This window comes from Schistocerca serialis, chromosome 3, assembly GCF_023864345.2.
Source record: "Schistocerca serialis cubense isolate TAMUIC-IGC-003099 chromosome 3, iqSchSeri2.2, whole genome shotgun sequence".
NCBI classification, from domain to species: domain Eukaryota; kingdom Metazoa; phylum Arthropoda; class Insecta; order Orthoptera; family Acrididae; genus Schistocerca; species Schistocerca serialis.
Window position 1 is genome coordinate 766095419 of NC_064640.1, and position 24555 is coordinate 766119973.

At 39.1% G+C, this 24555-nt stretch overlaps 1 protein-coding gene across 1 annotated transcript in view; it reads left to right on the top strand.

Moving 5' to 3' along the window:
- Positions 1 to 24555, top strand: part of LOC126471215 (Hermansky-Pudlak syndrome 3 protein-like) — an 80391-nt gene that overhangs the window by 49314 nt on the left and 6522 nt on the right. Inside the window, 2 exon segments of the mRNA XM_050099338.1 lie at positions 8972 to 9056; positions 19182 to 19500. Coding sequence (XP_049955295.1) covers positions 8972 to 9056; positions 19182 to 19500 — 404 coding nt within the window.

Here is a 24555-nt window from a genome sequence, read left to right on the forward strand (position 1 = left end):
TAAGAACTCTCATGGTTATGATGGAGTGTCTAGCAGAATATTAAAGTACTGTGCTACACATGTTAGCCCTGTATTTAGCCATATTTGTAATTTTTCCTTTAGGTATGGTCAGTTTCCCGAGTGATTAAAGTACTCAGTAGTAAAGCTGCTTTATAAAAAGGGAGAAAGGGATAACGTAGATAATTTTAGACCTATTTCTATGCCATCAGTGTTTGAAAAAGTTATTGAAAAGGCTGTGTGTGTAAGGATAGTTGATTATTTTATATCACACGATTTGCTATTAAACGTACAGTTCGGCTTTAGAAGTTGTTTAACAACTGAAAACGCTATATTCTCTTTTCTCTGTGAGGCACTGGATGGGCTAAACAAAAGGTTTTGAACGCTTGGCAGATTTTTTTATTTAACTAAGGCATATGATTGTGTTGATCACAAAATATTGCTCCAGAAGTTGGATCATTACTGAATACGGGGAGTAGCTCACAATTGGTCCAAATGGTGCAGTTCATGGCTTGTAGAAAATAAACTAACACCAAATCACAGCAAGACTCAGTTTTTACAGTTTCTAACACACAATTCAATAAAAACCTGACATTTTAATTTCGCAAAATGGGCATATGATTAGCGAAACTGAACAGTTCAAATTTGTAGGTGTTCAGATAGATAGTAAGCTGTTGTGGAAAGCCCACATTCAGGATCTTGTTCAAAGACTTAGTACTGCTATTTTTACTATTTGAACGGTATCAGAAGTGAGTGATTGTTCGACATGAAAATTTGTCTACTTTGCTTATTTTCATTCGCTTATGTCGTATGGTATTATATTTTGGGGTAACTCTTCCCATTATAAAAGGATATTTTTGGCTCAGGAACGGGTGGGTTGGGCAATAAGTGGTGTACGTCCATGAACCTCTTGTCAACCCCTGTTCACGAGTCTGGGTATTTTGACATTGGCCTCTCGATATATTCCATACTGTCATTTCTTGTTAACAATATTAGCTTATTCCCAAGAATAAGCAGCTTTCACTCTGTTAAACCTTGGCAGAAATCAAACGTGCATTTAGATTGGACTTCCTTAACTCTTGTGCAAAAAGGTGTGCGTTATACTGCTACATCCATTTTCAATAAGCTACCACTCAAATTCAAAAATCTTAGCAGTAATCCACGCGCTTTCAAATCAAAACTGAAGGGTTTCCTCATGGGTCACTCCTTCTATTCTGTTGAGGAGTTCGTTGAAAAATTAAGCTGATTCTTATTGTATTGTTGATTGTGTTTACTTAAACTTATGGAGTGACTATTTTGGGTTCTTGAACATTTATTTTCATCTGTCATTACTTTTATGTTGTAATTTCATTTATTGACATGTTACATGACCTTGGAGATTTGCTCCTCAATTTGGTCCTATGGAACTCGATGTGTAAATATAAATATATAAAAACCACCAGTGATGATTCTCTTATCTCATTTGTGAAAAACTCTTCACATACTGCAAGGCAAAGGCCTTTCTGGTCATGACTCACCATGCATTCCAAGATGCTGTGTCAGGATTTCATGACTTGATCCAACTGAAATGTTACATTGTTCTGCAATCTCTCTGATGGTCATTCTTCGATTGCCATGCACAGTTTCATTGACTTTCCTGAAGTGAGCATCATTGGTAGACGTGGCAGGGTATCCTGAAAGAGGGGCATCTTTAACTTCTGTCCAGCCACTTTTAAACTGTGTAAACCATTTGTTACACCAAGTACGGCTTAAGTACTCATCACCATAGGCTTTCTGCGCCATATGGTGTATCTCTGTACAGGTTTTCTTGAGTTTCACCCAATATTTAATGCAGACACGTTGCCCCTCTAACTCTGCCACCTCGAAATTCGCAGACTGTGCAACACAATGTTCTACTCAATATAGCACTGAGCAGTAACTAACCAACATACAACAATGAAACTTTCTGCAGTTACACATTAAAGCAGGCATGTGCAGGAATGCCAACCGCATGTCATTCCAACACACCATAGGTGTGAAATTACTAATGTTTCAGATTCTTTTGAACAGACCTCGTACATCTTGATTTGGAGAAATCTGCTGCTAGAATCAACACATGCAAGCAATAACCTCACTGCCATAGATAGTAACAGTTGATAGCTAAGCCATAGTGAAGCTGCTCACTTGCCAGTTTCGTGCTGGGCAAAAACCATTCAGAAAAGCTTCTTACTATGGGGTACATACGTCAATGTCCCACTGCTGTCTACACATCATCTTTCACATAGAGTAGAATGGTCACAGAAACACTGCCATTGGATGCTTGAACCATGTTTATTAATGACCTTGCAGACAATATTGGTAATTACCTCAGATTTTTCTCAGCTGATGTGATTATCTATAACGAACTGCTGTCTGAAAAAAAAAAGCAAAAATATTCAGTCAGGTCTTGATAAGATTTCAAAGTGTTACAAAGGTTGGCGACATACTTTAAATGTTCAGAAATGCAAATCTGTGCATTCCACAAAGTGTAAAATGTGGCATCCTATGACTACATTATCAATGAGTCACAGTTGCAATCAATCCTCTCATAAAAGTGCCTAGTTGCAATAATTTGTGAAGATGCAAATTGGAATGATCTCTTAGTCTCAGTCATAGGTAAAACAGGTTGCAGACTTTGGTTCACTTGTAGAGTACTACAGAAATGCAATCATTCTACATAGGAAAACGCTTACAGAACACTCATCTGATCTATCCTAGAATATTGCTCAAATGTGTTGGACCTCTATGAAATAGGACCAATAGGATATATTGAACATATAAAAAGAAGGGCAGCACAAATAGTCAAACTTTTGTTTGATCCATGGGGGTACATCACAGAGATATTGGAAAACTGAACTGGCAGGTAAGATGACACATACTAGCCTGTGAAAGCCTACTTATAAAGTGTGTAGAGCCAGCTGTAAGTGAGGAATCTATGAATATACTAGAAACCTCTAAGAATCACTCCCATAGGAATCGTGAAGACAAGAGTGGACTAATTACAGCATGCACAGAAGTGTGTAAGCAGTCATTCTTCCCTCGCTCCATACGTGAATGGAGTGAGAAGAAGACATAATTGGTACAAAGGGAAGTATGCTCTGTCAGGAATTTCACAGTGGTTTACAGAGTATGGATATTGGTATAGAATCAAATTCTATTGTTTTTGTATCTAAATCCGGTGGCAATACTAGCATTATAACTGACTTAGGCAGCATAGTATGTATTACAGTCTGCACTATATTTTAGTTACTCTTGTGTTTTGCTGTAACCATAATATATTTCCATTACTTGACGCAGGAATATTTCCATAGTATAGTCTGGCAACCATTCAGATTTGGCACAGCTTTGAGATATAGAAAGGTCTTGATCACACAATCCTTTCTTTAGCGTTATGTGTTTTAAAATTTTGTCATCAGACTGAAGCTGTGGAATGAAGTGTACAATAAATTAATGATAGAAAATATATGTAAGTGTGCAACTAAGTATTGCAATATACAGAGATTTCAGATAGTATTGTACTTACATAAAAATCAAACTTTAATGCAAAGCTCATGAAAGTGAGCACATAGACTAAATACAATACAAATCTTATCTTGCGTAGGCATATTTGACAGTGCCAAGTATTTGAATAGAACCAGTGTCAAACTGAGAGTGGCAGTTGAACTATCAAAGAGGTAAACAAAGGCCAGTAGGTAGTGCTAGCATTGATCATAGAAAGCAGATCAAAGAGTAATTTTACAAACTAATATACACTAAAATTAAGTGCATGTCAGCACCTCATGAACAAATTTGACAAAAACATTTATGGTAGGCCTACTTTTATGGAAGAAAAACTCATACCAACAGCATGAAAGGTGCATTGTTAGGTAACATCATAAAAAATGGAAGAAAATTGCTATAACTTGTATGGTACAATATAAACGTGGAACAAATACGAGTAATAAAGAAATATTGTAATATTTTATTTCAAGTTTTTGACACTCATCGAGGCTTCCCTAAATGGTTATATTCTATGTCATCCAGTGGTTGTTTGACTAGTGTAATGATTACAGTTGGTCATACTCATGTAACATTTCTTTTTGTGATGGTTGTAAACTGATAACAGCTGGAAAATTACACAGTCTAATACTAAGTTAAAGAGTACATATTAAAAAAAAAAAGGGAAAACAATGTCACCTTTTATCATGTAATAGTTCTTTCCTTTCAAGTTATTGCCACCAATATGGGCTCACATAAGTGATTCTGTTATGTCATTTATTACAAATTTGTCTATTGTAATTTGACTGCATTTTGTGATACTTATGTACATTGTATTTTGTGATGGTTGTGAAGTTATTCCTTCACACTTATATTTTATTTATTACTCATATCTATGTTATGTTTATGTTGTACCATAGCAGTTATTAGTCACAATTGTCCCCTGTTTTCATTATTGACTAAAGACTACCTCTGTGACATTTCTTACAATGAAACTTCCTGGCAGATGAAAACTGTGTGCCCGACCGAGACTCGAACTCAGGACCTTTGCCTTTCGTGGGCAAGTGCTCTACCACTGAGCTACCCAAGCACGACTCACGCCCCGTCCTCACAGCTTTACTTCTGCGAGTACCTCGTCTCCTACCTTCCAAAGTTTCATATCAGCGCACACTCCGCTGTAGAGTGAAAATTTCATTCTAGATTTCTTACAATGTTACGTAATGATGCACTTTTCGTGCTGTTAGTATGAGATTCTCTTTCATAAAAATAGCATAAATATTTTTGTCAAATTCGTTCATGAGGTGCTGACATGTACTTAATTGCAGTGTGTAGAGTCACTCTTTGACTTGCTTTCTGTGGTCAATGTTAACACCAACTACTGGCCTTTGTTTACCTCTTTGATAGTTCAGTCACTAGACTCAGTTTGGCACTGATTGTAGTTGAATACAAGGCACTGTCAAATATGTGTACATGTGATGAGATTTGTATTTTATTCGGTCTATGTGCTCACTTTCATGAGCTTTGTACTAAAGTTTGATTTTTATGTAAGTACAATACTATGTGAAATCTCCGTATATTGCAATACTTAGATACACTCTTATGTTTATTTTCTATCATTAATTTATTGTACACTTCCTTCCACAGCTTCAGTCTGACAATGAAATTTTGAAACGCATAACACCTATTATTCAAAGTGGTATTTGACTTGTATTTATTTCTATGGTGTTTCAGGGCCCTTCTGAGGAAACTAGTGTTACAAATCTGCTACAACTTCAGCTGTATTCACCAGAAGCTGGAGATTAAAATATGAGTGTATTTGTTGATCCTCAAGAATTTCGTTGTTTAGTGGTGAAGCCAATGTACCTCAGACAAGCTAAACCCCTCCAAAACCAAAAATGTGAGTTGTTTTCGATTCCTCTTTCAATTTTCCCCCACCTTCCCCAAACATAACATAGATATGAGTAATAAATAAAATATAAGTGTGAAGGAATAACTTCACAACCATCACAAAATACAATGTACACAAGTATCGAACCGCGCGACTGCTACGGTCGCAGGTTCGAATCCTGCCTCGGGCATGGATGTGTGTGATGTCTTTAGGTTAGTTAGGTTTAAGTAGTTCTAAGTTCTAGGGGACTGATGACCACAGTAGTTAAGTCCCATAGTGCTCAGAGCCATTTGAACCATTTGAACATAAGTATCACAAAATGAAGGTGTGAGAGAGAGAGAGAGAGAGAGAGAGAGAGAGAGAGAGAGAGAGAGAGAAGAGTGTACATACCACAAAATGAAGATGTGTGTGTGTGTGTGTGTGTGAGAGAGAGAGAGAGAGAGAGAGAGAGAGAGAGAAAGAGAGTGTGTGTGTGTGTGTGTGTGCGTGTGTGTGTGTGTGTGTGTGTGTGTGTGTGTGTGTGTGTGTGTGTGTGTGTGTGGGCGTGGGGGCACGCGCGCATGCAAGTTTTCCACTGCGTATCTGCGTATGAAAGTATTATTTGTGTAAAATTTGTGTGGGTGGTGGGACGGAGTGGGTGGGGGTCATTTATGTAACTTCTTATACTTGTTACCTGTACGATAACCTTTAACTTCACAAATTTGCTGTATGATACTTCTGAGACTTACTATATTCCAATGCACGTTTCTGCATGCATAAATTCTTTGCAAATATTCAGAAAATTAGATCTGGACTTCTGTTCCACATTGGATTGTAAGGTGATTTCTAATTAGCTCTTTAATAGGCCCCATTTTCAGTACAATGAGTGATTCTCTGGGCTACTTTTGTGTGGATCTCATTCTTTTCTGTAATTATTTCAACATGTACATCATTGGACAAGCCCAACAGGACAGACATCACACATATATACAGTATATCTGTATGCGTGACTGCGTGACTACCTTGACAACTTCAGTGCAAGTGCACAACAGGGTCTGTGCCTCTTGTGGGGATACATGACTTGCTGCAAGCAAGTAGGAGAATGGACAGTGGACTCTACTAGTGTGTGACAAGTTGAGAATTTTGGCTGAACAGGAGCTCTGTCCGGATGACCAAGTTGGTTAAGGCAACCGTTCGCATTAAGTAGGAGATCCGGGTTTGAGTCCCGGTCCAGCACAAATTTTCAACTTTCACCGTCAAATTATTTCAGTGTCCAGTTATGGCTGGAGAAGGTCTCTCCTTTGAAACTTAATCAAATGCCCCTAATATCTTTTATAAATTCCTGTGGTTGATGAAATTCCAATGGGGAAGCAATTAAACTTGTAAAGTCAAAGGGGGTGTTGAGCACTAAAAACACTGAGAAGCATAGTTCATTGCCAACTACAGATATACCTCGATGTGTGATAAACACTAGTCCATAGACAACTTCACCAACAACTCTTCCAGACATGGGAGGTGATACAAATAGCACATTTTGACCGTCTATTTAAAATCGCCGCAAGGGGGAGTGGTACCATTTGGCTTCTGAATCACCACCAAAGAGCTGACTAGATGAAATAGGAGAAACAGGAATGCCTGCCAGCACTGCAACTTACCCTTAACCTCGTCAAACATGGCAAAGGGGATGGGATGGGGGTGTTAAATTTAGGAATTGCTGATGGCTCAAGGGAGACAAGGTTCTCAACATTTTCTGCCCGACCCAAGGTGTTACCAAACAGCTGGCCATACGACTCAAGTAAAGAGTCCAAATCTTGAAAGAAGACCAAGTGGGACACTAAATGGACTTTGTTAACAATCTGGAAACAAAAAACGAAAATTGGGTGTAACTCAAAAATATTTTGTGCATGTGATGAATTAACCACTAGAGCCTGTACATGCCTAAGATAACCAGGTGGACCATTGCTGAAACTCAATTGGTCACATATTGACAACCAACGTATGCTGGGATGATGCTTGTGGGGTATCAGCGACAGCCTCTGAGTCCAAGAAAAACACTGGGACATCTGACCCAACCTTCCTGTGGCTTGCCAACTGCCCCAAACTGATTCCAAATGGCCTACTATTTGGTAGGTTCCACACATGGCATCTACATATGGGCAGTCCTGTCAAATATGCACCACATGACAATCAGGGCGGGACAACAGACTTGCCCATTGAGTGGAAACAGAAGCAAAAGGAGAGTGACACTGAGAAACATCATGTGTGGGGATCACAACTCCTTGACTTACTTGTACCTGCCAAGCTCGCTGTGAGTCAGGGTCAGACAAGGAAAATGCCTTAGTTTGGATCTCCAGGTCTGGTGCTAAATGGACAATCGCCATACCTAAGTTGGCACATGAAGTAGCTCACTGGGGACATGCAAACCAACACTTGTGCAAGAGACCTGGCAGGGTGGTGATCCAGGCTCATATTTGTAGTGCTGGTTAAACTGCAACTGTGCCACCACCACATACATTTGATGGCCAGAATACTGCATGAGTAACTGTCAGAGTTCCTCAAAGTTAAGTTTCTTGGGCTCAGTGGAGGGTTTTCAGATTTCACAACCTTGCACTGCTGGACAGTAACAAGGCAGCCTTATCCACTAGATCAACAACACAAATTTTCTGTAGTATGGCAAGAACTGGTGCTGTTAATGTCACACCTTTCTGAAGACTCATCGAAACTGACTCATCTGCAGCTGTCTGACTTTCCACCAGCACCATGTGACAGCAGATCACCCAAATTCTGTATGAGCAGCTGCTGCAGCTGTGCCTGCTGCATTTGATGCTGCTCCAGTTGTGGCTTCTGTAGGTGCAGCTGTTCTTGACTGCATTACATAAATGTCAGGTCCATAGTGACCACAAATTAACACTACGAAAAAAGAAAAGTGTTACATGCATAGTACCATCCTCCATCACCACTTTTGTATCTGCCCACGTTTTTCAACACTATGAAACTGTCCTGTTGGCACATGTGTAACTACTCTAGCCAGCAGTGTCTTGGCTCAGAAGACAAGGAACTGGCCCTGGAAGAGCAAGAGAGGAAAACAAACTTGGTGTACAGATCAGTCTATGGGGAACAGGGAGTCTGATGCAAGTGACTGAACAACTAGCAAGCAGAACCAAAAGCATAGTGCAATGTGAAGGCTATCAACTAGGTCAATGTCAGAATAAGAACTGACAGGCCCGGCACATCGCCGCTGGCAAATAAACACATGGCTCATCGGTTCTGTCCATCCAATGCTTCATGTGCACCCCCTATGACAGCCTGACACATGACTCTGCCATGAGACCGATACTGGCTTATGTCCATCCATGTTGATGTCCACTGGCAAGAATGCTGAACAAAATGTGGATGATAAAATGCAGAGATGAATACCAGATCAAAACAACAGATATGAAATTCCTATGCACAGCTAAGAAATTCTCCAAAAGATATTGCATAAGAAATGAAGATATCAGAAATGAACTACACATCTGTTCTGTAGGAGCGAAAATTAATGAACATAAAAATAAATGGTTCAAACATTTGCTAAGAATGGATGAAAATTATCAGTAGTTTAAATCTCTTCAGGAAGATGCAATGTGGGATCTCCCAGACAGAGAGGAATTGTTAAATGGGAATAGGACAGATAACCTATTTTGTGATGGTGATGATGGTATATTGTGAAAAGGGAACAGTTTCAACTTTCTAATTTATTCAGATCAACTTTCTGATATATTCACTAAGCTATACAGTCTGTTCATAGTTTACTAAGTATACTGTCCACTCCCAAGCCCAGTTGAGAAAGTTGCAGTGGGAGGAGTAACACTTGATTAAAAACCTTGCCTCATCTAGTAATAGTACCATCTGTGGACCCCTTCGGAGGGTTACACAAAGACCTCAATGGCAGGAGAGATGGACTCAGGTATGGCGAAGAAGGTGAAAGAGGTAATCCTACATAACCTAAGAAAGGGATTAAATCCAGAAGCGTCTGTCTCATATTCGGTAGCTTCCTGAATTTCTCAATGCTGAACAAGGCATAAGAGTTAGTGAGTCACTGCTTCAGTGACTGGGAAGGTGGAAGAAGGCTGAAAAAGTGATGGAGCCTTGAGTCATCCTAGTTTCTATGGCACTGGAGCCAGACACTATCATTGCCAAGGATCGTGTGATTGCTGATGCACAATAATAGCATACCCGTGTAAAATGAATCCACACACAGGTGTCATCCATTGGACCTAACAACTATTATCCAAATGCATAAAACCGAGCTCTACAATGGTCAGGAAGTTGTGACAGAAGCAAGATTGTGTGGTCTTGGAGCCCTTAATGACAAGTTGGCACATAGACGTCAGGTGTGTGATCACCACTCCTGTTCTAAGACAGGCTGTAGAACAGTTCGCATGTTACACTCCACACTAAGGAGTCCTCCTTATGATTCACCCTGCTCACCCTGGATGGGGAAGTGCTGTAAAATATACCTTAAACATAGTCAGCCTATAACCCATCTGAGAATGTCACTGCATCCAAGGGCTACAACACATGTGATTAAAACAAACTAATAAATTTAATCTTTGCAACCTGGAACAATTGTACTCTGATGCATAACAACAGGAACAGCAATTACATCTTGTGAGATGACAAGATTAAACATAGATGTTGGTATCCTGAGTGAAACTAGACAGGCTGACAAAAAGCAGCTCAGGGAAATGATGGCACTACACGCTCTTCTGGAAAGGATGGGATAGAAATGAACCTCATAAACACAAAGTTGTATTTGCCATAAAAAATGAACTCATTGATCTCCTTGAAATACTTCCATCGGAATCAGTTAAAGGCTCATGACTTGCTGTCATAAACCCATTAAAAATCATCAGTCATATTTAGCACTTATGCTCCACCTCACACATCCAATGATGATCACAATGAGTAATTTTATTCACAACTCAACACACTGTTTATGAATAACCAGTCATGTAAAATCATACTTTTAGGAAATTTCAGTGCCAGGGTTAGTAAGTACAGGACATTGTGGCCTGGTATCATGGGAAAAGATGAAGTAGGTAAGAGCAATTCCATCAGAATTCTACTGTCATCTAAATGCTTGGAACATGAACTCATCATTACAAATACTCTCTTCTGCAAAAAAGAGGAATTCAAATGATCCTTGCAACACCTCAGATTGAAGTATTCGCATGCGACAGACTAAGCGATTGTTTGCACCCGTGACCAGTGCCATTTACTGGTCACAAGAGCTTTGACCAATGGTTATAATTGTTGCACTGATCAGAAGCTGATATGGTCCATAATGTCCCTGCATGCCTCTCCAAAATGAAGCAGACAGAGAAAATAAGTAAGGAAGAAACTGAACACTGAATGGCTTAAAGACAAGCAATTGCTAACGTAATTTGATCAAATCCTCACCAAAAAACCTCCATGTGAATGGCCCCAGGATATCGGACAACATTTTTTGACATTCCAGTCAGTAGTTCTCTTAACTTCTAAAGAGACAGTTGGCTACACTCAGAAAAGGCACCTGGACTGGTTTGATGGAAATGAAACCGAAATTCAAAGCCTCATAGATTGAAATAGGCAAGCTCACATTGCCAAGCAGAATGATCCCAACTCAGCCCCCAAGAAACAACAATTTGTAGCATTCACAGCTGCAGTTCAAAGAACAATTCAGTCCCTTTAAGAATTAATGGTGAGAAACAAAATCACTCAAAATGCAGAAACTAACAGATAGTAACAATCCACACTTTTTTCAGTGCTATGAAGACTATCTATGGTCTGACCACCCAATGCATAAATCTCTTACAATCCAAAGATGGAACTAGACTTTTCAAAGATAGTTGCTCCATCAACTGTGATTGGCAGAAACATTTTCAAGAACTTCTAAACAGGGACATGTACAGTGAGAAAAATATGTTCAACATAATTCCTGAAAGGTCCAGTCAGTATTGTCTCATCGATGTTCCTTCTCACCAGGAAATTGAAGAGGCTAGTCATCAGCTGAAGAACAACAAAGCAGCTAGTATAGATGAGGTCCCTTCAGAGTCCTATAAGAAAGGATGCCTCCAGGCTTACTCAACATATACACATCCATATACCCAAGACATGAGACACTGAAACATTTCATGCTGACTTATGAGGTGCATTGACTGTAACCATATTCAAAAAGGGGGTAAAGCTGACTTTGTCATCTACCATGGGCTATCTCTACTTTCAACTGCTGGGAAAATTCTTTCCCAGATTTTATCCAACCACTTGATGCCCCTTGCTGAAGATGCCCTGCGAGAACCACAGGGTGCTTTTAAGCCAAACTGAGGCAAAGTTGATGTGATATTTAGCACTTGAAAAATGCAGGAGAAATGAAGACAACAAAATCTCTTCCCCTATATGGCTTTTACAGATCTTGTTAAGACATCTGACTCTGTTAACAACAGTTCTCTTCAGATGCTCCTGACCTCATTTGGATGCTCCCCAAAATGGATACAAATACTTTGCCTACTGCACAACATGAGCAGCACCATACTTGACAATTACAATGGACCCAGAGAAGCTTTCAAAATAAAATGAAAAAAATAAGTAAGGATGTGTGCTTGCTCCTACTTTATTTTCAATATTTGTTGAAACTTATTGAAGGAAAACTACCATCAGGAGTTAAAATAGTATTTTTTAGTACAGGTGAAGGGATTTTCAACCTTAGCAGACTGAGAACTTTGATCAAAGTAATAATAATCTGTGTCATAGAAATCCAATATGCAGATGGTAATGTTTTGTCTAACTCAGAGGAAGCCCTTCAAGAAATTTTGAATATATTTTAATTACCTGACATTGTCAGTGTTGCAGGGGCCATCTTTAAATATAGTGTTGTAGTCTTCTATGGAAAAACCTTTATTTGACACAATCACAAGGAAGAATATGCCAGGTACTTGTTTTGACCAGTAAAATGGCCATCTTCAGATCTGAAAGTATACAGAAGGCTACAGCCAATATTTATAATACAAAGAATTCTTTGTATACTAAATAATGGCCTGTAACCTTTTGTATGCTTCAGTTGTGAATAGGCTATTTAACTGTATCCTTCCTTGCAAGCTTGGCAAATAAAAAGTTTTCCTACAGAAGCCTACAACACTTGAATGTATTTGATGTAGGGGCCTGAAAATGTAGCAATTAGGTTTGACAATATTAGCACCTATTTTTGGTAAAATTACCATCTATTTTGGGCAAAATTAGCTCCTATTTTTGTTTGTGTAAATGATTAGACATAAATTTAATATGTTGCCTGAAGATAGAAATGAGGGGAAAAATGCTTGGAGATAAAATAATAGTAATTGAGAATAAATAATTTTTATTCTCTGTAAGAATGTTTTTGAGTTGAATCTTGCCTCTTGCAAAAACTTTGTTTTTCTCACCAAAATGGCCTTTACTTGATTTCTCCTTTTGGCTCTATTTAAGCTTTCAATAAATTATTGCCTCTATTGAGAAGAAAAAAAAACAGTTTCTTACCAGTGAACAGAGTGTTTCTCTGGTTTAAGGTATTTCTTGTTATTATCTTTCTTTTCTCATTCTGTTTGATAACAAAGTTAAGTTTTTTTATTCTTGTAGTGCAGACACTACATAACATACCAGTTGGCTGCAAGCATAAACAAGTGAGAACTTTGATCACTGGACAAGCAGGAACAGTGTCGAGGAACAGGTCACACCTCTCCTTGGCAGGCAGCCTACACACATGTTCTGTATTTCTGCAAAAGCAGAACTGACACATTGTCATAGGGATCAATAAAAACCCTTCTGGTGTTGTGATAAACTTATTTGAATCCCATGATGGACTAGGATTATTCTCTTTATCCATTTTCAAAATAAGAACAGGAAACAAAGAGCAACATACAACACAAAGCAAAGCGAAGTGCACAAAGCATTTGGTAACAGGTACTGCGCAATTCCTGGTTGCAGTTGGTAGCATCATAAATGATGCAGTTCAGACTGGATCTCTAAAGTAAGACAACCATAGTTCAAAACTCCCACCACCTAGAACTGTGATGTGAAAGTGTCCACTCATAACAGATTTAAACTAACAGACAAACATACGCATTTATTTGTTGTAAGATGGTAGGGCCCATAGCAGAGTCCTGTGTTGCCACACACAGTGTGTATCTTATGGAAATCATTCACCAACTCTCAGTTGATTTGACATCAGTGTGTATCTTACTGGTGCACTGCTAGGTTGTGGTGTTATGTAGTAATGCACTCTTTATTTTTCAAACACATTCTTGTGCACATTGTCTTTCAAACTTGGCTTCACAAAATGTCATGCAGTACTAATACCCAAAAATTGGTTACTTTCAATATTTATGTGCAGAAAATAAAGCCATTTCAAACTTCCTCTGACAGAATAATTCATCCGGATAACTATTGATATGAAATAGTATTTTCAGGTAAACTTGCATTTTGGCATTTTGAGACATACTCTTCATCTGTATCCACATTTATCACAAATGTATATCAGTAAGTGAACATGAACATTGACTTAGGCTTCAGCATGAGGAATACACAAATTTTCCATCAAACTTCATCAAATACCAACCAAAAAAAAAAAAAAAAAAAACCCTCAGTTGTGAAATCCTGCCAGATATTGATCACTTTCCTTATCTTAGCAGTCATCTCTCGAAACACAAATATTGACGCTGAAATCTGATATCGCAGAAGCTGTACTAGTGCAGCTTTTGGCTGTCTGCAGGACAGATTCTTTGACAACCATGACCTCAGCACTCAGACTAAACTCTTTGTCTATGAAACCATCATTATACCAACTCTTACATATGGAAGTGAGGCCTTTATCACCTGTAGAAGACGCCTGAAGCTCCTTGAGAAATATCATAAGTGATGGTTCAGGAGAGTACTGAAAGTGAAATGGCAAGACCAGTGTATCAAAATCAGTGTCCCAGAAGAAACAAATGTTGCCAGGAAGAATCCTAAGGAAATGCAATCTGAAAACAAAGGAAGTACACTTGTTCGCCCACTGCTTGAATACTGCTTGGCAGATGATAGATAAACTCCAGTGGAAGACTCTGCAGGAGAGACACTCAGTAGCTCGGTACGAGCTTTTGTTGAAATCTCGAGAACATACGTTCACCGAAGAGTCAACCAGTATATTGCTCCCTCCTACGTATATCTCGCGAAGAGACCATGAGGATAAAATCAGAGAGATTGGAGCCCACACAGAAGCATACCGACAATCCTTCTTTCTACGAACAATACGAGACTGGAATAGAGGGGAGAACTGATAGAGGTACTCAAGGTACCCTCCGCCACACACTATCAGGTGGCTTGCGGAGTATGGATGTAGATGTAGATGTAGGATGGAGTCTAATATCATCAAACAGCAACTTTGATGTGTTGGTAAATTGCCAGAATACTATTCACAACTCAAACACGGACAATCAAAGCAAGGGGGATAACGGAAACGATACAAAGACATTCTGAAGTCACTTTAAATGATGTCAAACTGACACCAGAGATAGTGCAACCAATGCCTCTGATCATCTGACATAGCATTGGACTGTTTCAGTGGCTCACAAAACTTCAAACAGTGATGGCAAAGACAAAGCTCGGACAAGCAATACTGTAGGAAACAGCAAGGGATTTTTGTAGGTGCTACATGAAGTCGCTTAGGAAGATTGCAACCATTGTCTAATGAAATTTTTTACAACTTGTAACACTGCTGATTAGATTGTTAGAAAAAAATTAGTGCTCTGGAGCAGTTAGCTCACACATGACAAATTACTGTGTACGAAGAAGTCCCTCTTTCTTCTTCGATGTTCTGATGATGACTTAATCTTGAAATACACAAATAAATGTGAATTACAGACACCAAGTGGATTTTTTTTCTAGTGATCTAATCAGCAATGTCAAAACTTTTAAAAAATTTTAAGGACAAGGAAACCTCATACAAACAATCTGCAGCAATCCCTGGCAGGCATGGCAGGACGTACCCTCACTGTAGCACAAAATGTGGTTCCAAGATTGGTCTCAGCCACTTGTGAACCCATAAAGGTTGGTGATTCTCATCGAATACAAAGAAAATTACTCATTAGTGTCTATCACTATGATGATTAGCTAGATAGTGACAATGACTCCTGGAATAAAAGCTATCAGTCTGTCAAAAACTTAAATGAAACAGTGCCTCGTAATAAAATTATTATTCATCATAATTATTGCAACATAGATAAAACATACAAAGTGGTGTAAAACAAATATAACTGCAACAATTTTTGCATAAATATATGACTAATCTGTAATGGAGTAATGAGCACAAATAAATATTATGATTGATTAGCATCAGGAAACAGAATCAGTTGTAAGCTACATTACGTGTGAAATATACAGGGCCAATTATGTCATCAATTGTGTTTCATGTTAGTGATATCCACTAGTTGTACAAGTCTGACCCATGTGACACATTACACCTTTCACAGTTTTTCTTTTATATATAGGACTGATCAAAACATCATTTTTCCAGTGTTTTATGATGAATGTTTGTCCCCAAAGAACTAGTTACATGTATAAGAACACGTCTCTACTTTGTTCTTGCAAAAAATGTGTGGCAGTCTAATCAGCAGATTACCAGAATAGGTTTTCTTGGTATGGTAATAACGATACATCATTAGACAAAGAAACAAGATAAATTACATCTCTAGATGCTATCATGATGATGCTATAGCATCTAGAGATGTAATTTATCTTGTTTCTTTGTCTAATGCTGTATCGTTATTACCATACTAAGAAAACACAACCTTTTGCTCTGTCTGGCACATGTTAAATATACTGTGAAAGCTATAACAAATGTTCTGGATGAGAAATGCCTTTCTTGATCTATCAACATTGACAGTGATACTCGGCTGACATCTCATACCCAATACGTTTGCCACTTCCTCAAAAAATGGATGTGTATGAGCTCATGATTCATCTTATCCATATATATAGCTGTGTGTACAAGATGTTCAGCAGTTTCACAATCCTGTCCATTTCTTTAGGTTTGTCAGCAGTGTTATCTTATTGTGTCCCTACTACTTTGACCTTCTGTCTTCCTTTCTATTACAGTTGTATGACCTCAATGAGTTACTCAGTTTTACGATTTGTGTTCAGCTGTACCAGGCTGAAATGCTTACAAGAATTGTAATCCCATAAAGTTCTGAAAATGACAGATCATTCTTTCATCAAGTGAGATAATGTTTGTATTGTCCCAGCAGTTTTTTCTATTCAATGTATTATTTTTAGGCTATGTGTAGCATGATACACTGAATCATTCCCTGTAATGCCTTCTACCAGTATACCATGCAAAAGGGGGCTGGTGACTGACTATATTTCTTACATATCTGTAAACTCTTTATTTTTGTATGAATACCTCACAGTATAGTGTTTCATATTCAGACAAACTATTTAAAACAGTTTTTAGTATTAAATTATGAAGGTGAGGAGAGCACAACCTAAGCACCACCTTTACAGAAATACTGAACTGCAGATTCAGTAGTGTTATACACACACACACGGTCCAGTCACATTAATGACATTAATGTGACCACCACCTATGTTCGATGTCAATGTGCAAAACCAGTCACAGACAGCAAGGTGGCAGCACTAACAGTGGAGAGTATATAAAGTGTTGTTGCAGGGAGACATACTGCAAACAGCCGGCCGAAGTGGCCGTGCGGTTAAAGGCGCTGCAGTCTGGAAGTCGGAAGTTCCATGCGGCTTTTCGCGGATGATGCTGTAGTATACAGAGAAGTTGCAGCATTAGAAAATTGTAGCGAAATGCAGGAAGATCTGCAGCGAATAGGCACTTGGTGCAGGGAGTGGCAACTGACCCTTAACATAGACAAATGTAATGTATTGCGAATACATAGAAAGAAGGATCCTTTATTGTATGATTATATGATAGCGGAACAAACACTGGTAGCAGTTACTTCTGTAAAATATCTGGGAGTATGCGTGCGGAACGATTTGAAGTGGAATGATCATATAAAATTAATTGTTGGTAAGGCGGGTACCAGGTTGAGATTCATTGGGAGAGTGCTTAGAAAATGTAGTCGATCAACAAAGGAGGTGGCTTACAAAACACTCGTTCGACCTATACTTGAGTATTGCTCATCAGTGTGGGATCCGTACCAGATCGGTCTGACGGAGGAGATAGAGAAGATCCAAAGAAGAGCGGCACATTTCGTCACAGGGTTATTTGGTAACCGTGATAGCGTTACGGAGATGTTTAATAAACTCAAGTGGCAGACTCTGCAAGAGAGGCGCTCTGCATCGCGGTGTAGCTTGCTCGCCAGGTTTCGAGAGGGTGCGTTTCTGGATGAGGTATCGAATATATTGCTTCCCCCTAATTATACCTCCCGAGGAGATCACGAATGTAAAATTAGAGAGATTAGAGCGCGCACGGAGGCTTTCAGACAGTCGTTCTTCCCGCGAACCATACGCGACTGGAACAGGAAAGGGAGGTAATGACAGTGGCACGTAAAGTGCCCTCCGCCACACACCGTTGGGTGGCTTGCGGAGTATAAATGTAGATGTAGAACCGCGAGACCGCTACAGTCGCAAGTTCGAATCCTGCCTCGGGCATGGATGTTTGTGATGTCCTTAGGTTAGTTAGGTTTAACTAGTTCTAAGTACTAGGGGACTAATGACCTCAGCAGTTGAGTCCCATAGTGCTCAGAGCCATTTGAACCATACTGCAAACAGTGCAGTCATTGTCATAATGCAGAAATGGAGAATGTGATGTCCAAAAGGGCATGATCATTGGCTTTTGGGCTGAGGGTGGAAGAATTTCCAAAGTGGCAAAGTTTGCAAACTGTTTGTGTGTTGCTGTGGTTGAAGTACACCATGCATGGCAAAATGGCACTCTTGAAAATTGGCACTGAGGCAACTATGGTGCACCACAGGTCACTAATGCTGTATTGGCTACCAACAGTGTCTTCTCAATGACCTTTCAGTGAATGTTACTGCATATAGGCCTCCACAGCAAGCATCTAGTTCACACAGCCATGCTGACTCCTGTTCATTAGTGATGAACGGTAGAATTTGCACACTAGTACTGCAACTGAGTATCCACTGGGCGACAGGTGAATTTTTCAGATGAATCACATTTTATGCTCCGTCAAACAGATGGCCTTTGGTGTGTACAGGATGAAATGTCTGAAAGCAAACACCCTGCAACAATCGTCGGAAGGGTCCAGGCTGGAGGGCATTCCTTGGGTAATCTTGTCTTTCTGGAAGGCACAGCGGATCAACACAAGTATGCAGCTATCTCTGGGGACCATCTCCACCCCTACAGGCAGTTTGTTTTCCCACAGCACGATGGCACCTACCAGCAGCATGCTGCAATATTTCACACAGCTCACAGTGTACGTGTGTGGTTCAAAGAGCATACTCTCCTGGCTGTAAAATTCTCCGTATTTTAAACTCAGGAATCTGCGGGACCACCTTGATCATGTTGTTCGCACTATGTATCCTCAACTGAGAACCCTAGTGCAGCTAGCCATTGTATTAGAGTCAGCATGGCTCCCCAGCCCTATTGATACCTTCCAGAACCTCATTGCCACTCTTTCTACATGTCATGCTGTGGTCTGTACTGCAAAAGGTGGTTATTCAGCCTTTTGATAGGCAGTCACATTAATGTGTGATTTATAGTATCAGTATTTTACATTGTAATTTTTACAGTTTTATTTTATGTCACTGTTGTCCTATTGTTGCACTCTGTTGGTGTGGTCACTAATTCTGTGAATTCTCTATGCATTTACAGCAAACAAGAAAATATCAACAAACCACCCAATGCGGTCACCTTATTACAAAAATCTTGGAAGTGTGGTTTGTTTTGTTGCTACACAACAAGAAGGTTTTCTTTATCATTTCCCAATGATAGCATCAGGAGAACCCTTGAAGTTACAACAGGCAGCTTGTGTCTCTGTGTATCCATTTACAGCACCTGTGTTGCACATAGCTTTGGAGAGCTATTTGCTTCATGCCCTTACAGAAATGGGACTGGAAACTTACACCTTGAAATCTTCTCATCAGTTAATAAGGGAAAATGAGTCACTGGACAGTGCTGTGAGTATATGCTTGTAGTCTCTACACTTAAACAAAAACTAAACATAATTGCCTCATCACCCTGTGCTTTTAGTCTACACTTAAGTTCATTTTGTCATTTGGCACTATGAATAAAGAAGAAAGTTTTCAAATACTTGGCATATTTTATGATTATATAAAGTGTACAGAGAACAATTTTGCAATGTATGCCCATTTACTGGACTTTTATGTAGAATCAATGAAACTACTTCTCAAACAATCTCTTCCAAGTATTTGGAAATTTGTAACACTATAAGATACTAAACCACTTCCCCTTTTCTGAAAATGAGAGACTAGTAGTAACCTGTGATTTTTTTTTTTTTCCACATACAACTGGAAACACTATATCTACATGTAGCAATCATTCCAGAGTATCTGATGAATAAATTTTGAAACACATTATATAAGCTATCAAGAAATTCCTTGCCTGATGTTTGATTTTTACTATTGTGACCGAGTTGGCCTGAATGCAGAACTACTGATTATTATAGTTATTAAGAAGACATGAGTAATATGTAAATCCCGGAGGGTCACACCCTTGTAATCATATGTAAACAAAACTAGGTGTTACAGGCCCAAGTGGGGGAGGGGTGACAGAAGGATATTACTACCTGCTGTGGCTGGAAGTAGTTGGCCATGACTTCATCAGTTGTCACCCCTACTGCCACTGATGAAACAATGAACTTACCTGGGATTTTGCCCAAAATAAAAAATCCATACATAGGAGCCTGCATGATAATATGGCTGTGTGTGTAGTCATTGGACCAGGTGCAGCAGGTTCTTTTTCTGAGCTTCTGCTCATTTTCTGAAAGTATAACAGCAAACCAAGTACTTTTTTCTGTGGGCAGTTACCAACATCATTACTCTGCAGTTCACAATTAAGTGCCTGGCAGAAGGTTCATCAAACCACCGTCAAGCTAGTTCTCTATCATTCTCCTCTCTCTCTCAACTCACAGGAAAAATAAACACGCAAATATTTCCATGTGAGCTCTCATTTCTCTTATTTCATTATGATGGAAAGTTCTCCATATGTAGGTAGGCACCATCAAAATATTTTTGCATTTGGAGGAGAATTTGATTCAGACTTTATGCAGAGATCCTGCCGCAGCCAAAAACGCCTTTGTCTTAATGACTGCCACCCCAATTCGTGTATAATATCTGTGAAACTCTCTTCCCTATTTTGCAGTAATGCCAAATGAGCTGCTGTTATTTGAACTTTTTTAATGTCCTCCATTAAGCCTATCAGATGCAGATACCACACTGGGCAGCAGTACTGCAGAAGAGGACAGACAAGCATAGTGTAGCCAGTCTCTTTAATAGACCTGTTGCATTTTCTGAGTCTTCTGCCAATAAATTGTGACGTTTGGTTCACTTTCCACTCAACATTATCTGTGTGATTGCTCCGGTTTAAGTTATTTATAATTGTAATATCTAAATACTTAGTTTAATTCACAGCCTTGAGATTTGTGTGATTTATTTTGTAACCAAAATTTAGTGGATTCCTTTTAGTACTGATATGGATGACTTCACACTTTTCATTATTTAGAGTAAATTGCACTTTTGGCACCATACAGTAATCATGCCAAAATGATTTTGCTGTTGGTTTTGATATGATGACTTTACAAGACGGTAAATAACAGCATCATCTGCAAACAATCTTAGAGTGCTGCTCAGATTGTCTCCTAAATGGTTTATATAGATCAGGAACAACAGAGGACCTATAACACTTCCTTGGGAAACACCACACAATATTTCTTATTTACTCCATCCCTTTCCATCAGTTACTATGAACTGTGACCACTATGACAGTAAATCATGAATCCAGTCACATAGCAGATGATACACCACATGCACAAATGTGATTAGAAGTCAGTTGTGAGGAACAGTATCAGAAGTCTTCTGGAAATCTAAAACTATGGATTCAATCTGACATCCCCAGTCGATAGCACTTACTACTGTGTGAGAATAAAGTCCTAGTTGTGTCTCACAAGAATGATATTCTGCATGTCAGTGTTGACTGTTTGTCAATAAATTATTTTCTTCAAGGTAATTCATAACGTTTGAGTACAATACATATTCCAAAACCCTACTGCAAATCAATGTTGGTGATATGGGTCTGTAATTCAGCAGATTACTCCTATTTCATTTCTTGAGTATATTGGTGCGACCCGTGCAACCTTCCAGTCTTCAGGTACGGGTCTTTTGGTGAGCAAATGATTGTATATGATTGCTAAGTATGGGGCTGTTGTATCAGCATACTCTGGAAGAAACCTAAGTCATATACAATCTGTACTGGAGGCTTGCCTTTGTTAAGTGATTTAAGCTGCTTCACTACACCAATGATACCTACGTTTAAGTTACTCATGTTGGCAGTTGTTCTTGATTCAAATTCTGAAATATTGACTTCATGTTCTTTTATGAAGGAAATTAAAAAACGATTTTTAGTAACTCTGCTTTAGTGGCACTGTTGTCAATAACAAGACCAGTGCTATCACAAAGTGAAGATATTGATTGTGTCTTTCTGCTGCTTTCCTTTCCATACGACAGAATCTCTTTGGGTTTTCTGCCACGTTTCAATACAAAATTTTGTTGCGGTAACTGTTAAAAGCATCCCATATCGAAGACTGCGCTAAATTTCAAGCTTCTGTAAAACTTCACCAATCTTGGAGGTTTTGCGTCCTTTTGAATTTGGCATGCTCTTTTCTTTGTTTCTACTACAGTGTTCTGATCTGTTTTGTGCATATGAGGGATCAGTACCATCTTTTATTAATTTATGTGATAGTTATCTCTTAGCTGCCATACCTTCAACCAAATTGATCATGTAATTATTGATGGTAGGCATTCCTCAAACTTACTAGATGTACGTACTTACAGAGGAGTTAATATAGATTCAGACCACTACCTTGTAATTGTGAAAATAAGAGCTCGAATATCCAAGGCAAGAAAAGTCAAAGGAACAGCTCAAAGAAAATATATAGTATCAAAGCTAAAAGATGAAGACATCTCTAAAATGTACTGTGAGAAGGTTGCTGAGAATCTTGCATTATACACCCCTAGTGTACGTGATAATCTGGATCAGGAATTGAATGCTTGCAGGGATGCAGTCATTAAGGCACCAGAAGAAGTGCTAGAGAAAGAAGGAAAACAACAGAGGAATTCCTGGTTTGATGAAGAACGTAAGAGAATAAGTCAGGAGAAAAATCTGGCATACAGGAAAATGCTTGAGAAATCATATACTGATCTAACGGTGAGAAATTATCAAGATAAAAGGAAAGAAGAGAAGCAACTGCATCAGAGAAAGAAAAGGGAATGGGAAAGAAAGCGGATTAAAGAACTGGAGAAATTGGAAAAACAAATGGTGTTAGGAAAAGTTTATTAGAAAATTAATAGTGAAAGAAGAGCATTTAAGCTCTGCACCAACTTGTGCAAAAGTAAAAATGGGACACTGCTAACCGATGATCAAGAGGTATTGGAGCATTGGTTAGATTATTTCAGTGAACTGTTGGATGCTTCAGAGCCCCCTAATGAAGATATCCCAGTCCCTCCAGAAGATATGCCATAGTACCTCCCCCTCTGCAAGGAGAAGTGAGCAGAGCAATTGCCCAATTGAAGAACAATAAAGCACCAGGGACTGACAATATAACATCTGAAATATTGAAAGCTGGAGGAGTTGAGCTAAATCGTAGGATATACAAGATTGTGTGCCTTGTATGGGAAAAGGAAGAGTCACTAGAAGAATGGAATGTAGGGATAGTGTGTCTGTTGCACAAGAAAGGATATCTATTTGAATGCAGCAACTACAGAGGCATACACTCTTAAATATTATATATAAAGTAATGTCAAATATCCTGTTTAGTAGACTTTCACCCATAGCAGCAGACATTATTGGAAGCTATCAGTGTGGGTTCAGACCAGATATTTACTCTCCAACAAATAGTAGAAAAGACCAATGTGTTCAGTGTTGGTGTGCATCATATTTTCATTGACTTTAAATCTGCACATGACACAATAAACTGGACCAAACTTTATGATGCAATGCGGGAATTTCGAATGCCTGGAATATTGGGGTGTTTAATAGAAATCGCCCTAAAGTACCCCCAGTGTACTGTGTGAGTGCAGTCCAGGCTATAACCTCAGTTTCCCACTCGAACTGTGCTAAGGCAAGGAGATGGGCTTTCCTGCCTATTTTTCAACCTGGCACTTGAAAAAGTGGTACGCGAATTGGGTATTCAGACAAGAGGTACTATCTACTATAAGTCTGTGCAATTGCAGGGATATGCAGATGACTTGGATTTAAGAAGACATAGAGCTCTGCAACGTGCATTTTCAGCTCTAAAACTGAATGCAGAGATAGGCCTGAGAATTAATGAAGGAGAGATGAAGTATATGTATAATGGCACTAACCAACTCTTACAGCCCACAATAACCCTTGATGGAATGACATTTGGGCAAGTGGAATGTTTCTCCTATCTGGACTCAAAGATAGAAATAAATGGCACCACATTTACTGAAATTATGGCTCACATAAGTTTTTCTAACCGATGCTACTTTGAAATGTTGCAACATTTTAAATCCAAGCTTCTATCATTAGGTACTAAGTGCCAACATTACAAAATGCTGATATACCCAGTACTTACTTATGGCTCAGAAATATGGACAATTACAAAGCAGGGTGAAAACAAACTGAGATCACATGAAATAAGTACACTGAGGAGTATTTTTGGACCTGTATTTCAAAATAGTACATAGAGAAGCCGAAGGAATGATGAACTTTATGACTGCTATAAGAAGGATGATGTGGTCAAGTTCATAAAGCTGTGTACACTGAGATGGGCGGACATGTAATGTGACTCAATGAGACAGATCTCACAAGGAAAGCCTGCTGCAGTGAACCTGGAGGAAGAAGACCAAGAGGACGACCTAGGTTGAGATGGAACAACAAGGTTGGAGAGGATGCTGCCCGAGTCAGTTGCCGTAACTGGAGGTCCATGACGAAGTCCAGAGAGGAATGGCAGAAAATTATTGAGGAGGCCAAGTCCCACCCCAGGATG